This window comes from Mangifera indica, chromosome 18 (genome assembly GCF_011075055.1).
Source record: "Mangifera indica cultivar Alphonso chromosome 18, CATAS_Mindica_2.1, whole genome shotgun sequence".
Taxonomy (NCBI): domain Eukaryota; kingdom Viridiplantae; phylum Streptophyta; class Magnoliopsida; order Sapindales; family Anacardiaceae; genus Mangifera; species Mangifera indica.
This window is the reverse complement of record NC_058154.1, coordinates 673,151-688,791: the sequence shown is the minus strand read 5'-3', so window position 1 is coordinate 688,791 and position 15,641 is coordinate 673,151. Positions and strand designations below refer to the sequence as shown.

The following is a 15,641-nucleotide window of genomic DNA, read 5'->3' as shown; positions in this document are numbered from 1 at the left end:
AATGTTATTTTTAAAAACTTAGGTTGGAGGAAAATTGTTAGTTGTTTAGGTTTGTGGGTAAAAAAGAAATTAAATTTAAGTTTATTTTTAATATTACAGATAAAATGATGATTTTATTCTTGAATTTGTCAATCTGACGTTTTTTTTAACAATTTATAGGTAAGCAAATGAGTTTTTTAAAGTTAACAGATGAAAATTTACACAAAAAACATACCTTGAGTGGGAAATAGTCGTTTGGCCATTTTCAAATTATTCAGTTTCAGACTCTGATAAAAACAAACGGCGGCATGTCAATTAGGCCACAGCGAAAAAGTATAACGACCGCTTGAGGTTAGGGATGGCAATGGGGAGGGGCGGGGAGGGGATATCAATCCCCGTCCTCGTCCTTGTAGGGGATATCAATCCCCGTCCCCGCCCTGTCCCCGTTACGGGGATAAAAAATAATCCCCGTCCCCTCCCCGCGAAGGATAATCCCCTCCCCGTCCCCGCGGGAAAAAATCCCCTCCCAATACCTGTAAATATAAATTTTAATTTCTTTATGTATTTCAATAAATAAAATAAATCATATTCTCCCAAAATATCACTTGCTACAAGAGCTACAAAATATTCATTATTATTTTAGTTCAAATACAAAGTTTTCATAAAATCTAACAATATGCAATAATCAATCTCTTCATTAGTAGCTCTTCATGTATGTGATTTAGGGTAATTTTATAATAACATTAAATTTAACACTTTTCATTCACTTCAATTGATTTTATCAAGTTTATAATTTGTTTTTTTTTTTTTGTGTAAAACCTGATGGATTGACTAACTAAGTTTTGAAGTTGAAATAAAATTAATTTGGTGCATTTGCATTTTATAATAATGAGATTCTGGGGTCTTTTTAATATATTAGATTAATAGTTCAGAAATTAGTAAAAGCTAATAATTGATAATTCAAAAATTAGTAAAATTAAAGTTATAGTTTTAATAAATTATAATGTAAAAATTTATAGAACTTAATAGTTTAGAAATTATTATATTAATATATTAGATTTAAGGGGTGGGAAGGGGTGGGGTGGGAAGGGGTGGGGTGGGGAGGGGATGGGCCGGGCCGGGCCGGGGTGGGGAGGGGAGGGGAGGGGAGGGGAGGGGCGGAGCGGGGAGGGGCGGGGAGGGGCGGGGCGGGGCGGGGAAATATGTATCCCCGTCCCCGACTACGGGGATTTTTTTCATCCCCATCCCCACCCCTTTCCCCGTTTTTATCGGGGAATCCCCTCCTCGTTAGGGTCGGGAAGGGTCGGGGCCCCTAAAGTCGGGTCCAAATTGCCATCTTTACTTGAGGTCAAGACTATAACTAATTTAAGGCCAAATGGATTTTTTTTTTCAAAGTTTTAATATTAAAATAAATATATATTTATAAGATTTAAAAAAATCTAAAATTTTATTTATGAATTAATTTTTATTAAAAATAAAAATAAAATTATTATTTTATTAATAATATTAAAAAATATAAATTTTATTAATTTTTTATAGATTTTAAAAACTAACAATATCATTTCTCTTTGAAGTTTTTTAATTTTGAAAAATTACTTTTTTTTTTTTGAAAATTTAGAGTTTATTTTTTTACTCTCTCTGATCATTAGTGACAATATTTTTGTCTGAATCAATAAAACTTTGTCATTTTGTCGATTCCATACGATTTTTCTTCATGCTAGAGAGATGATGATTGGTGTGTGGGTTCAAACATCATTGCTAGTGGTCAGAGAAGGTAAGAAAATAAACCCTAGATTTTTTATGGAGGGGGAGGGTAAGAGATGCCCTCTCCTTGATGGAGAATGGGGGGCAGTTTTACCATTGCTTTTAGCCATGGTAGCTATGCTGCTACCTTTCTCCAAGGGGAAACTAACTGCCGGCTCTGTAAGGCAGCAATGTGTAAAGTTGTCGTGTTTGAGGAATCAGAAGTCAGTGAAAGCTCAGGAATTACCTCCATGAAGACCTTCAATACCTCTGTAACATAGTATGAACAGATATTAGAATAACCAGATTCAAAGAAGATCTGTGATTAAATAATGACAAAAGTTAGAAAGCGACAAATAAAAAGGAAAGGAAAAACTGGGATGCTACCAGAAAGTCATAATGATCGGGTACATTTGCAATATTTCCATAGCATCAGGTGAATTTTATGCAATAAGTTGAAGCAAATTGGAGATATATTACTATTATAACAAACTGTTTAAGAGAAAACAGAAATTCAATAGAAGCTTACCCAACTTCCCTTGCTTTACTCGCCAAAAAAAAAAAAGTTCCTTCTCTTTGCAGCGATGTAGAATGCATCATAGCCAGTCCTTGCCAGTAGTAGATCCTTGTTGAGCAATGCTTTTCCAATATTCACATGCTCCTGCATGGCAGCTGAATGTGCTGCATTCTTCCCATTTGATATTGGTATATGTATAACAAGCTAATATATTTGGAGAGCAATACATTGACTACTATTGCATGTTCTTTAGTTGCTGCAGTTATGCGTGGAGTTGCATTTGATTGGCCAACTGTTTTGATAACGCTAGGATCATAGTCCAATAGCACCTGGACATGGTTGCATCAAGATTGTTACTGAACTGAGGTTTCCAAATTAAAATATATAATCTGACCCAGCAACCAGAACGCATACAAGAGTTTGGTTGCATTCAATTCTAACAACAACAATGAAATGACAGTAACTAACTATAGATTGTTTTGAAAGATAAACTAGGAAAATTGCTTCAAAAGAGCTTATGTAGTTCTGAAAACCAGTGGGTAAAGCCTCATTTGCCCTCTAACATAATAATCAACAAAAAAAAAATGTATAAACCCAGTAAATAAGCTTCATATCAGCATATAGCCTTACTAAGAAACATCAGACTGGCGAAATTAAAAATTATACAATTGCCTTCATGGCCTTAACTGACAGTAATATGCAAGGTATAATAGCCAGAGCGGTTCTTCAACAAAATAGTCTCCCCAGTTATATGCTGCGACAACTCCTTTACAACAACAAAATATCCTTTATAGATATGGCCATGGAGCTTCTATATTTAGCACATCCAATGTTGCTGCTACAATATTTCAGAATGAGAATGAGGTTGGGCAGGTAAGGCAACCCTTGGTAGTTCTTAGGCGGCTTTTTTTAGCAAATAAAAGAGGAAACGCCAAACCTGTTCGAGTTTGTGTTGGGTCTCATGTTTCTTATTTTGTCCACTGCTCATATTTGATGCAAAGTTTACATAGCTAAGATCTTTGGAGAGCAGCACACTGACTACTACTGCATGCCCTTTAGTAGCTGCAGATATAAGTGGAGTTGCATTTGATTGGCCTACTGTTTTGATAAGGCTAGGACAACAGCACAAGAACAATGACTGCTTAAAAATTGTTACTAGACTGAGGTTTCCCAGTTTAAAAATATAATCTAACCCAACAACCAGAAGACATACAAGAATTTGGATGTATTCAATTCTAACAACAACAATGGAATGACAATATCTAACAATAGATGTTCTTGTAAGATAAACTAGGTAAATTGCTTGCTTAGCTGCATCAAGATTGTTACTGAACTGAGGTTTTCCACTAAGTTGACGCCTCCATAGACGCCATCACTAGATATTGAAGACTGAAAGCTCCGGCCAACACCCAATTTGAGAGACAAAAGAGGAGGTGCTTGGCTATACCAAAGGAGCAAATTTACTTTAGCTTCTGCACTTGTTTGTTTCCTTCTTCAATTTCTTCTTTCATTATGTTCTTATACTCCTAAGATCAGCTCTTCTTCTAATTACTTTAGCCTGTCTTTTTATTATTTATCCAAATTTAATAAAAATTAAGCTTTCTTGATTGTGATGTCCAATTCTTACGATCACCTAAAGTAATATGAATATGTAACTACTAATTCATCAAACTTATATGTTAGTCTCAAATTTGCCAAATTTTCATCAAGATCTAGAAAGTTGTATTGTGTATTCCATACGGGTTGTGGCCTTGTGATTTCAATGAGATCAGTTACAAGTAATTCTTTTTAAATTACTTGTAAGAATTAGTTGAGGTCTTATACAATGTTATCAGGTTTCGGCTAATTTTGATGCTGTTAATCTTGAAAAGTATTTTTGTAAATGTTTTCTATGTTGCTAGTTAACTAGGAGCCATATTTCGAATCATACAATGTTATATATTGCAAGCACAAAATAAACAAAAACTACAAAACTTTTGTAAAATATATTCAATTAAATGAATGAAATTGTTTCTTTACTCTTGAACAGTATTCTTTACAGCATATCTCAATAAACATAACAGAAAATCAGACATTAGAAGCTCTGTACAATCTCCAAAGGCAATGAGCTCATAGAATCTATAAGAACTTATTCATCCTCTAGGAATAACTCCTTATAAAACTTATTATCCAACTCATCCAAGAACGTTGCCAAGTCTTCTCCATTACTATTAGCAGGGTCTTCATCTACACTTGAATTTGAATTAGTTTCAGTCTTGCTCAACTTTAGAATGGGGATTGTACATGTTCTTCATGATCCCCTGGGAATAGCTCCTTATAAAACTCATCATCATTCAACACATCATTCTCCAAACCTTCTCCGCTTCCTTTAGAAAGAGACTTTTCATCAATGCTCAAGGGATCTGAAACAGCTACAACTTCTCCTTCACCCTCCGGAAATAGCACATTAAAATATTCATCATCATTCAACTAAACACTTGAACCTGTAGCAGTTTCAAACTTGCTTCCACGACCATCATCAACTACACGGAAGAAAGATTGTACTTGTTCTTCTTCAACAAATAAATCTCCAAGGTCAGCCCAATCAAGATCATTGCTCACACCAGGAAAAATCACTTCTAGAAGAGATAAATTTGCTGCATTGTCTTCAATAACATCATTATCATTCACAGGTGTTGCGGCGTCTGATTTCACCTGTTCTTGATAATTTTGTGCCTTAAAAATTTTATTAGACCCAAGATTCTCACCAAAATTTTCAACTTCCTCTTCTTTTCCAAACCCTTTTTCTTAGCTGGTCGATCATTCTTTCGAATTCGACAGAGTACATATTCATCATGACCCGACAAAGAATATTCATGCATTATCCACCCTCCGTCATGTTCTGACCCTTTATTTTCGTATCTATATCTTTTTTTGGACCCCATTACCTTCCCGTTGGTTTGAATTTCCTTTGCTGCATCCTCACCCATCCAAGAACCTGAACCGATTCTCCTACAAATTCTTTTGCCATTACTGGACTTTTTCTTCAAGACAGTGAAAAAATAAAGATCTTCATCATCACCTGAATTTCTTTTATAAAACTCCCATATCTCCCAAGGTTCCTGGGAACCATAGAGATCGCAATCTTTGACATTGAAATAACGGTACAATGGTAAACCACCAAAAATCTTGTGGTGCAAGTAATGGCCAATGAGTTCATCATCGGTAGGACGAAACTTTAAGCCAGGAAAAATCATAGTGAAGTTTTTCGGGAATTGCATGGAAGCCATGGAATCAAAATACGAAGGGAAGGATTGGATGGGCAGGAAAGAAGGAGGTCGTTGCATCAGATAAGAAGCTGGAGGTGAATTATTCTGTGCTGGATGAGGAAAATTGAAAGCAGGACTTTGTGGGAATTGAGTTTCTTGAGAAAAAGAAAAAGGGTTTTGCATCGTGAATGTAAAAGAGAAGTTGAGACTGAGTGAGTGAGTGACAGACAATGGACCCTCGATCGCAATTTACAGACATCTATTTCAGAATGAAACTCGGAGAAGTGGGTGATTAATTTTACAAATACTTTGCTTAATTACAAATTCTGATTTAAATGATTTATTTCAGCTGGAAATCAAAACAGGAAAGTAATCCTCGCCGGTTACCTGGAAATCAAACGGCCACTTGAGAATCTTGATTTCGAATCTGAGATTGGCGGGAAATCATTGGGCTTGGTTGGCCTCTATTTACTTCCTCATTCCAACGGTCCTGTAATTAAAGAGCAACAGAAAACAAACATTAGTCACGTGTTATATATTTAAAAATATATATTAAATTAATTAAACTAAGTTACATAACATCAAATTAAATAACTAAAAATTGAACTCATAAATGACCGCTACTCAACGATGCCGTTTTGTAACCGAAGTTAAGTAGTGGTTAAAAGTTTTATAGTCTTTTTCTATTTTAAAGCTCAATTTCTCCCACTTTACATTAATAATTGGGTCAGCATCCTCCTAACAATTCTTCAAGTCTTTATTAAGAACAACTAAATGACAGTGATAGATTCTGGAAATGATCCATATCATGGTTGTCAAATTATGTATCAAAAAATTTAATTTTCTTGTATTATATATTATTTATTATATCGTATCGTATGATATACTTTTTAGATAATAAAAAATTATAATTGACACTTTATTATTTTAAAATATACTACATATAGTCCTAAAATTTTAAATTTTTTCATATACAACCTTATTGCATTTCATCTTTTCTAAAAATGTGTATCTATTTAATTATTAATTCATATCGTATCATATGATATATTTACTATATCATATAAATTTGATATATTTTATAATACGTATCATATTTTATTTATATTATATTGTATATCGTAAGATAGTGATAATTATGATGTATGTCGTAAAGGTACATCAGATTGGTTAATGAAAATTTTGTCTTGTGGGTTTGGTTTTTGCTTTAATTATAGCCATTTTAGTCTTAATTTTATGTTGCACTTGAACCATTTGGGGTAGGTTTTGGTTGAACCTCTTGTGAATATATCATAATAAATTGATGAGCTGGTTGAATGATACATCCATTATCATATCATTCAACTTTTTATTGACCTTGACCGCACTCAATTTCCACCATTTTCATTGAATTTCGGTGCAAGAATCAGCCAATGGTTCTTCAATTGCCATCGCCACAAACAATCATTTTTTCTCGGGTCCAATTTTCTTTATTTGTGGAAGGGATTCATTTTTTTTTTTTAAAATCAAACTTATATTTTATTATATAAAAATAGGTTTAAATATATTTTTTTTAAACAGATGCGAAGAATTTAAGGGTTGATGTACAAAATTTTAGAGTTGATTTGAATAATTATAACACATAGAAATCTCAAATTAACTTTTTTTTTTTTAAATTTATTTCTATAAAAACCATAAAACTCATTCAAAGTAAACAAAACCCAACCAGAATTATAACTCATTCATATTTAAATTGTCAAATTCACATATGGCCAAACATTGAATAAATAAATTTCTATTATAAAAAAAACAAAAAAAAACAAATTAATTTTGATATGAGTTTTGTTTTTTTAGATAGATTTTGTTTGTTTTAAAGGTATTTCATTGTTTTTATGAAAATAAGTTTAAGACCAAAAATAAAAAAGTAATTTGAGATTGGCCAAAGGACTTGTTACCACCTAAAGTTTGATATAATTCTAAATTTATACCTATTAACTTTTAAAAACCTAAATACTTATCTATGAGTTAAAATTTGTTAAAACTTTCAGTTAAATATAAAGATAAAACTATTATTTTAACAATAACATTAAAAAAAATATATATTTTATTATATTTTTCTTCTCAGACTTTAAAAATTAACAACTTCATTTATATTTAAAAAGGTCAATTTTTGACCATTTAATGCCGATCTTTACCTTATTACATAGATTCGAAACCCAACCATAGGAGAAAAAGATGGTGGAAAAATTGATCAACAATAAGAACAGAGGTGGCCAGTTGATAAGGAAAAAATATAAGAAAAAAGGTAATTTTTTAAATTTTTGGGTAATTTTTTTACCTAAAATAAAATAAAATAAATTTTTACTTTATTAAAATTTTTTATTAAATAATAAATTTATCTTTAATTTTAATAAAAAAATTTAATATAATATTCGTATTTAAATTTTTAAGATTTTGTAAATAAGAGTTCGAGGAGGATATACCAAATTTTAAATGTGAATAAGTCTTTTGGCCTTGACATGTAATAAACTAATCCGGGTGTTGTAATATTTCCCAACAACACAAACAATTGGCGTTGAAATTGTAATTCCCCAGGAAATGGCTGAAAACATTGCACCAAACCAAATTGATGTTACTTGAAAGCGTGCTAGTTGAGAGTTGAAAGATAAAACGGCAGCTCGTATCGTATCCCATTGAATTTGAATTACCGAGTGCAAGATAATCAGAAAATTATTTTTTTTCTGAAAAATTAATAAATTATCATCTATAAATAATAATATTTTAGAACCTTCCGTTTCACCGTGAGAACAGCTGTTAATTAATGTTGACTAACTAGCTTTCTACTTTTTCGTATGAGGACTGTCATTCTTTTCACGTCTTGTCCCATCAGAAAATCAAAATGTCTTCTGCCATTTTTCCACCATTTAATTTCTTTTGCTTTCTGTTCATATTTAATCTCAAATATTGTGATATTCTCTTGCATTTTTCCACCGGAATTTCGGACACAACACACGATGATAGGGCCTTTAGAAACGACAGTGACAGACAGACTCAATAAACGTCAGAGACGATTAGTCAATTTAATAATTTAATAATTTTTTATATTTAAAAAATTAAAAATTTAATATATTAAAATCATTCTTAAATTTTTTATTAATATTTTTTAGATTTCATTATTTATTAATTTAATCTTTATATTTTTATTTTTAATTAATTTTGACTATATATTATATTTTTGACTCTACCAATTTCATTCATGCAAAACCTCTAAGGTGACCAAAACAACCAAAAAAACCGCAATCTCATTATAATAATATCATTTGCCGGAAAGAAAAGGTGTAATAGAATAATATTAATAAGTAACAATCATATATTGTTAAAGAAAATTATGTACGACCAAAATTAGTAACAAATTGGATATTAAAATAATATTTAATAATAAATAATATATTACTTTAACACTTAATTTTGATATTAAATTCCATGTCTATGTAATATTATCCAAAAATATTCATTTATATTATTCTCTAATAATAATAATAATAATAATAATATCAAAAAACTATACACATAATTTTATATATAATTTAGATATATAAATAATATATCTCTATATAATAAAATTAGATGATTTAATAGATACACAAATAATATATTATCGTATGATTAAATAATTTTAAATTAAAAATAAAATAACATTTAATTACATAATAATATATTATTTATATAATTAAATTATATATTAAAAATATGTTTATATTGTATTGTTAATAATGATTTCCAACATTAAAACGTAAAATATATATACCAATTTTATGATAATATTATAATAATACTAATAATAAATAATATTATTTATAAAATTTTTATAAATAATTTTATATATAAATAATAACATACTATTATATTATATAATTAAATTATTAAAAATTAAATAATACCTAATTATATTACAAAACGTTTTTATCCATAATAATAATGCACCCAAACTCTAAGCTTTCAACAGCGACTGCCGCCGATGGTGAGACGACGAAGTAGAAGACGAACCCGAACTTCCAGAAGCATAAGTCGTTCCGAAAAAAAGGTCCGACAAATAATTTCCCACGTCTTCAGGACAAAATCTGACCACCATCCCGCCGTTTCTTTCTTCTCTCACTATTAACATATGCTTATCGTAGAACTCCCGATATTTCGCCACCAACTTTCTCCCAATCGACACTTTAATCTCGTCTCGTAATTTCGGGTCAGCCACGATAAACGGACTCTGTTGCTTATGCGCTTGCTCAAAACTGGACTGAAAATTTTTAAAATAATCTTTCGCTTGGTCCGGTGTAATCGCCGCCGTTGGATTATCCGGTAAAGATTTGAAAACTTGGTCCCAGGCGACCCGCTCGTAGTTAGCGGCGAACTGTCTTACTTTCGCTTCGTGCCGGTGAGTCCATTCCTCGCCGAGGAGATGTTGGAGATTCGATCTACGGACTTTTGATACTACGTGCTGAAGATTGTTCGCCAAGAATAGGTAAGACAAAGAGACGTCCTTGTAAAGTTCTGCCTTGGTATCAAGTTTGCAGAGAAGAACGAGAATGAGCCAAGCCACGTGTAAGGTTATGGCCGGCACCTGACCGTCGGTGGATTCTGGATTGTCCGAGTACAATTCCGGAAAAGATGATTTCGCCGGCGGAGGCCAGTCGGCTAGGATATCGGTTAGAACGTTGCTGTAATCGGCAAGGAGAGAGAGATAATTCATTGTTTGGACAGTTAAGGGATGAACTCCGCCGCCTGCGACTTGGAATTTCGACGATTCTTTCTGTATTGAAGACTCGAAATTGGAAATCATAGCACGGACTGACTCGCTGAGTTTGACGAGTGAATTGAGGGCCTGTAATCGTACGTTGGAGATTGATTCGTGGCCGAAGATTGATTCAATCTCCGGCCAGTTTTCGGCCATGACAGTGTACATACCAAGTAGGGGGAAAATTTTCTCTGGAGGCGATTTCTTGGTTTTAGCGACGATTTCGGGGAAACGGAAGAGAAGCATAGCTCCTTCTTTGGAGATATCGCTGAAGCAAGATTTTTTTATGTAGTCGGAGGAGGCGAAGACATGGTCGCAGAGGATTTTTTCTCCATTGAAGAGTGTTCTCATGGCGATTTTCACCGCGTCTAACCAGTTGTCGATTTTAAAGTCAAGAGCTTCCCAGTCCATTTTGTTGATTTGAGAATTACTGACTCGCTCAACCCCAAGTCGATAAATGCCTTCATCGATAATGGATTTGCGTATGACTTTGTAAATGCTGAAGCATTCTTTAGCATAGCCTGCAGAAATCATGCAATCTGCAATGGATTTCAAATCCGCCATAGCTATTGAAGATACTTCTTCTACTTCGGTGATAGAATCGCCTGCTACTTGAACATCATCGTCTTCTGGTGAACCATCGTCTTCATAATCTGAAATGCTCGATCTGGCCGATCTTGATGATCTCGTAGAGACTGATTCTGGGTCCAAGTGGGCCCGGTTGATAGAGAGGATCTGATAAAATTCTTTTTGCAGTCTCTTCATGGCAATTTGCATCAAATTTTGAGCTTGTATAAGTTTTTCCGAAGCTGAATCTTCTGAAACTAACAAATGCATGCCTTTCTGTAAATCGTTAATGCACTTCAAGAACTCCATGGCTTCTCTCTTATCCTCGTAAAAGAGAGAAGTCACTCTAGCAAACGTCGATGAATCCGGATCCCATTTCGTGATCATTGCAGTCGCGGATTCGAGGTTTTGCACCTTTGTAGGTTCAGAAAAGCTAGGACGATTTGTTAATCGCGCGGGATAAGCCCTTGACTGACGGGGGATAGTCAGCGACGACGTCGTTCTGGGTTCAAAGCAAATGCTTCTCATTCCTTTTCTTGGCATTGTGTACGTTAATATGAAAGTTCTGCTTGTTCACCTGGAAAAATAGGTGGAGCTGACACTGTTCCCGGAAGAAAAAAAATTTGGGTGGACGTACGACACCGTTTCTTCTCTGCAATCTATAGCAGCGACTTTGGAGTTCTGCGGGCGTGATATTTATAGGGTGGGCGTACGGCACGATTTCTTGATTACGAACGAAGTGTGCGGGGCAGGCTTTTGACTTTTAGTCGTGAAACGCTCTTGCAGCGGTACACGTGTAATTCTTGTAGCTTAAAAATTCCATTAAAAAAAGATTACCGGGAACGATGCAGCAATAACTTCTTAGTTAAAGATTCAATTTTTCGGCCAATGCATTTTAAAACTAACACGATTCTCTCCTTGAAAATTACGAAAAAAACAAGTCAAGATTCTTTAAAACTCAATCTTCAAATTATTCAGTTTCAGACAGTGATAAAAACAAACAGCGGCATGTCAATTAGGCCACAGCGGAAAAGTATAATGACCTCTTGAGGTCAAGACTATAACTAATTTAAGGCCAAAAGGATTATTTTTTTTCAAAGTTTTAATATTAAAATAAATATATATTTATAAGATTTAAAAAAATTTAAAATTTTATTTATGATTTAATTTTTATTAAAAATAAAATAAAATAATTATTTTATTAATAATATAAAAAAATATAAAATTTATTAATTTTTTATAGATTTTAAAAATTAACAATACCATTCTTCTTTAAAGTTTTTTAATTTTGAAAAATAACTTTTTTTTCCAAAATTTAGAGTTTATTTTCTCACCCATTCTAACCGCGAGTGACGATACTTTTGTCTGAAGACACACTAGCTATCATCTCTCACCCTTTTTGGTGCTTGACAAAGACACGTCTTAATTGATTTTAAATAAATCTACAAAGATGTGTCGATTTAAATGAATCAACAAAACCTCATCACTTTGTTGATTTGTCTGAAATCGACACTCGTTAATTCTAGATGAATCGATAAAGTCTCATCAATTCAGATGAATCAACAAAACCTTGTCGCTTTGTCGATTCCATACGACTCTTTCTCATACCAGAGAGATAGTGATCGATGTGTGGGTTCAATCATTGTTGTTAGTGGTCAAAGAAGGTAAGAAAATAAACCTTAGATTTTTTTGGGGGGAGGGGGGGAATGTTACTTTTCAAAGTTAAAAAACTTTATACGTGAGTTAATTTGTTAGTTTTTAAAATTTAGATAGAAAAACTTAATGAAATTTATATTTTTTAATATTATTAGTAAAATAATGATTTTATTTTTATCTTAAACAAAATATTTTAACAGAAATTATTTTATAGGTGAGATTTTAGGTTTTTAAAACTTTATAGGTGTATATTATTTTGACATTAAAACTTGGACAGAAAATAACCCTTTGGCTTTAATTTAATTAATTTGTGTTAATTATGAGTTAATTAACTTTCATTCCACATTCTTAGGAAATCAAGCAAATTAACCCATAAAATCTGCGTAAGCATTCATATCATAAACACTCCTAATATAATCACATGTGACGAAACCCATTTGACAATAAAACCTTTGAATTTTAAAAAATTAATAAGAAAAATATGTAATTATCTTACTAAACCATGGTAAAATGTGTTAATTTAGGTGAGTCAATGTTTTATTTTGACCAGTATTAGACATTATATTACTCAATTTAATTAATTTAATATATTTTTAAGATCAGAAAACTCATTCTCTCCCGGGGTTTGATTTATATCCAAACTCTAAACCCTTGCCTTTTAAAAATCTAAAATCCTAGTTATAACAATTAAAATTAATAAAATCCTTTATTTTTATAGATAAAATTATAATTTAATTAATAATTTCAAAAAAATATAAAAATTTATATCATTTTCTCTACAAACTCTAAAAACTAATAAATTTTTTATAGGATTAATCTTTAAAAAGTTGTATTCCCTCCTTTAAATTTCAATTTTTTAGAGCAATTTTCTGATGAACAACCACCCTCTCATGCACTCTCTATCTGTCTCGACGATGTCTCTCTCTCTTTGACAACTTGAAAGTTATATCTCTCAATATGATTCGTTTAGATGAATCGACAAAGAGAGTGTCTTTGTCGATTTATCAGAATGAAGACTCATCTTTTTTTAACAAAGATGAGTTTGAAAGAACGGAGAGAGAGGGTTGGAGGGTGCCCATTACTGAAGAGGGAGAGGTTTTCTGAAAAAATTGAAACTCTGGGGGAAAAAATAATTTTTTAAAACTTAATTTTGAGAGAAAATTATTAGTTTTTTTTTTTATTTCAAAAGAGGAAAATGATATAAATTTTTATATATTTTTTAAATTTTTGATTAAATAACGATTTTACATCTAAAACTAACAGATTTATTAATCTTAACCACTTATGAGTGAGATTTTAAATTTTTAAAAAATAATAGATGGAAGTTTAAGAATATATCAAACTTTGGGTGAAAATAAATATTTTCAATATGTCAAAATTAACCTTTATATTACCCCCCACCCCCCAAAAAAAAAAAAAAGAAAAAGAAAAAGAGATAGATGGCTGATATATAACCACCAATATTTGACTTTTGATAAGTTAAATATGAATCAAATTAAGTGCTCTGGCTGATTAATTTGTTGATTTCTAAAGTCACCGTATTGCTCAAGAAAACAAAGAAGTCATATGCGAAAGGAAGGAGAAATCTTCAACACATATCAAATAAATAAGGCACGTGATCCTACTTTATATGCATAAATGATTGAGCAAGAAATTAAAAAATAAAGAAATTTTAAAGAAAATTATTATACGTATCCGTTTTAAATATATAAATAAATACGTATATAATATATCATCATATAATTAAGTGTTATTTTATCTTTAATTTAAATTTATTAAATTACTTAATAACATATATAAATATATATTTATTTATATACTCAAAATATGTATACTTAGTTTTATTGTTAATTAATATTGTTGACCCTAAATTTTCAAAATGCATTCAACTATTTGTTTGCTTTACAGTTTGGAATAAGGAAGTAGAAAGAGGCTAAGCAAGCTCATTGATTTCCTTCCGTTTTCAGCTCAGCAATTAAGAATCTCAAGTGGGGGAGTCGAATGTATGTAGAAGGCAAAAGAACTATTTCCCACCCAGGTTTTGGCTTAATCTGTAAAATAAACCTGTGATGTTTTAAAAACTCAAACACTCACCTATATGCTAACTATTATTAGAATTTTTAATTAGGGTTTAATAATATTAAAAAAATATAAAATTATTATATTTTCTCATAAATTTTAAAAACTAATAATTTCATCCTTGTATAAAATTTTTTAACTTTGAAAAGTCCCATTCCCCTTCCTCATAATCTTAGAGTTTTTTTTTTCACCCCTCTTGCTACAATCTCTAACACCAATAACCTCCTATTTTTACTTTAAACCGTCGTCGTTTTTCTCTCTTCACCTCTTTGGTTGAATTCACTCGTCAACAGCACCGAATGAATCATTTGGACATGTTGATGATGCTAGCCAAATAGTTTGGACGTTTTGTTGTCCAAATGATTCGTCTGGATTTGACAAAAATTGTTGTTGTCAATGAGTGGATTTGGCCAAAGAGGTGAAGAGACTAAGACGACAATGGTTTAAGGTGGAAAGAGAAGGTCGTCGACACTGCAAATTGTGGCCAGAGGGGTGAAATATAAAACCTTAGATTTGGGAGGAGAGGAATGTGACTTTTTAAAGTTAGAAAATTTTAGATAGGTGAAGTTGTTAGTTTTTAAAACTTAAAAACGAAAATATAATGAATTTTATATATTTTTTAATATTATTATTAAAATAATAATTTTATCCTTATTTCTAACAAAAAAATTCTAGTAGTTATTGACTTATAGATAAGTATTTTGAGTTTTTAAAATACTATAAGTATATTTTAAAAATTGGCTAAAACTTGGGTGGGAAATGGTCCCTTGGCCTTTGTAAAATTGTCAATTGAAAGGGCCAAGGGCCGTGAGACCCAGGCAACGGGCGAAGATTAATTCAAAGTCAAGTCAGAAACATGATGATTCATCAATTAACGCATGCTATGTACAAGAATTTCAATTGTTGGAAAACCAGTGTGTGGATGCATTAATCAGGGATAACAACTCAGGTTGACAAATTGGGTCTCTTGCTCACCCATCCTTGAATTGAAAGGAGATTCTTTGATAGTAATATGAACTGGCTAAAATTTCGGTAAATGGAGACAAGGTGGTAACAGAGATAAATATGTCTCTTGTCCGTC

The 15,641-nt window shown here is 31.8% G+C and overlaps 1 protein-coding gene across 1 annotated transcript; it reads right to left on the bottom strand.

Annotated features, from left to right (window-relative positions):
* Window positions 1-9,380: 9,380 nt before the first annotated feature.
* On the bottom strand, window positions 9,381-11,519 carry LOC123201831 (exocyst complex component EXO70H1-like). Its single transcript, XM_044617394.1, has one exon. The coding sequence runs from the start codon at window positions 11,366-11,368 to the stop codon at window positions 9,458-9,460; it is 1,911 nt and encodes a 636-aa protein (XP_044473329.1). The 5' UTR covers window positions 11,369-11,519; the 3' UTR covers window positions 9,381-9,457.
* Window positions 11,520-15,641: the final 4,122 nt, after the last annotated feature.

Excerpts from the sequence above, each read along its gene's own strand:
- LOC123201831 (XM_044617394.1), bottom strand. The coding sequence starts at position 11,368 with ATGCCAAGAAAAGGAATGAGAAGCATTTGCTTTGAACCCAGAACGACG.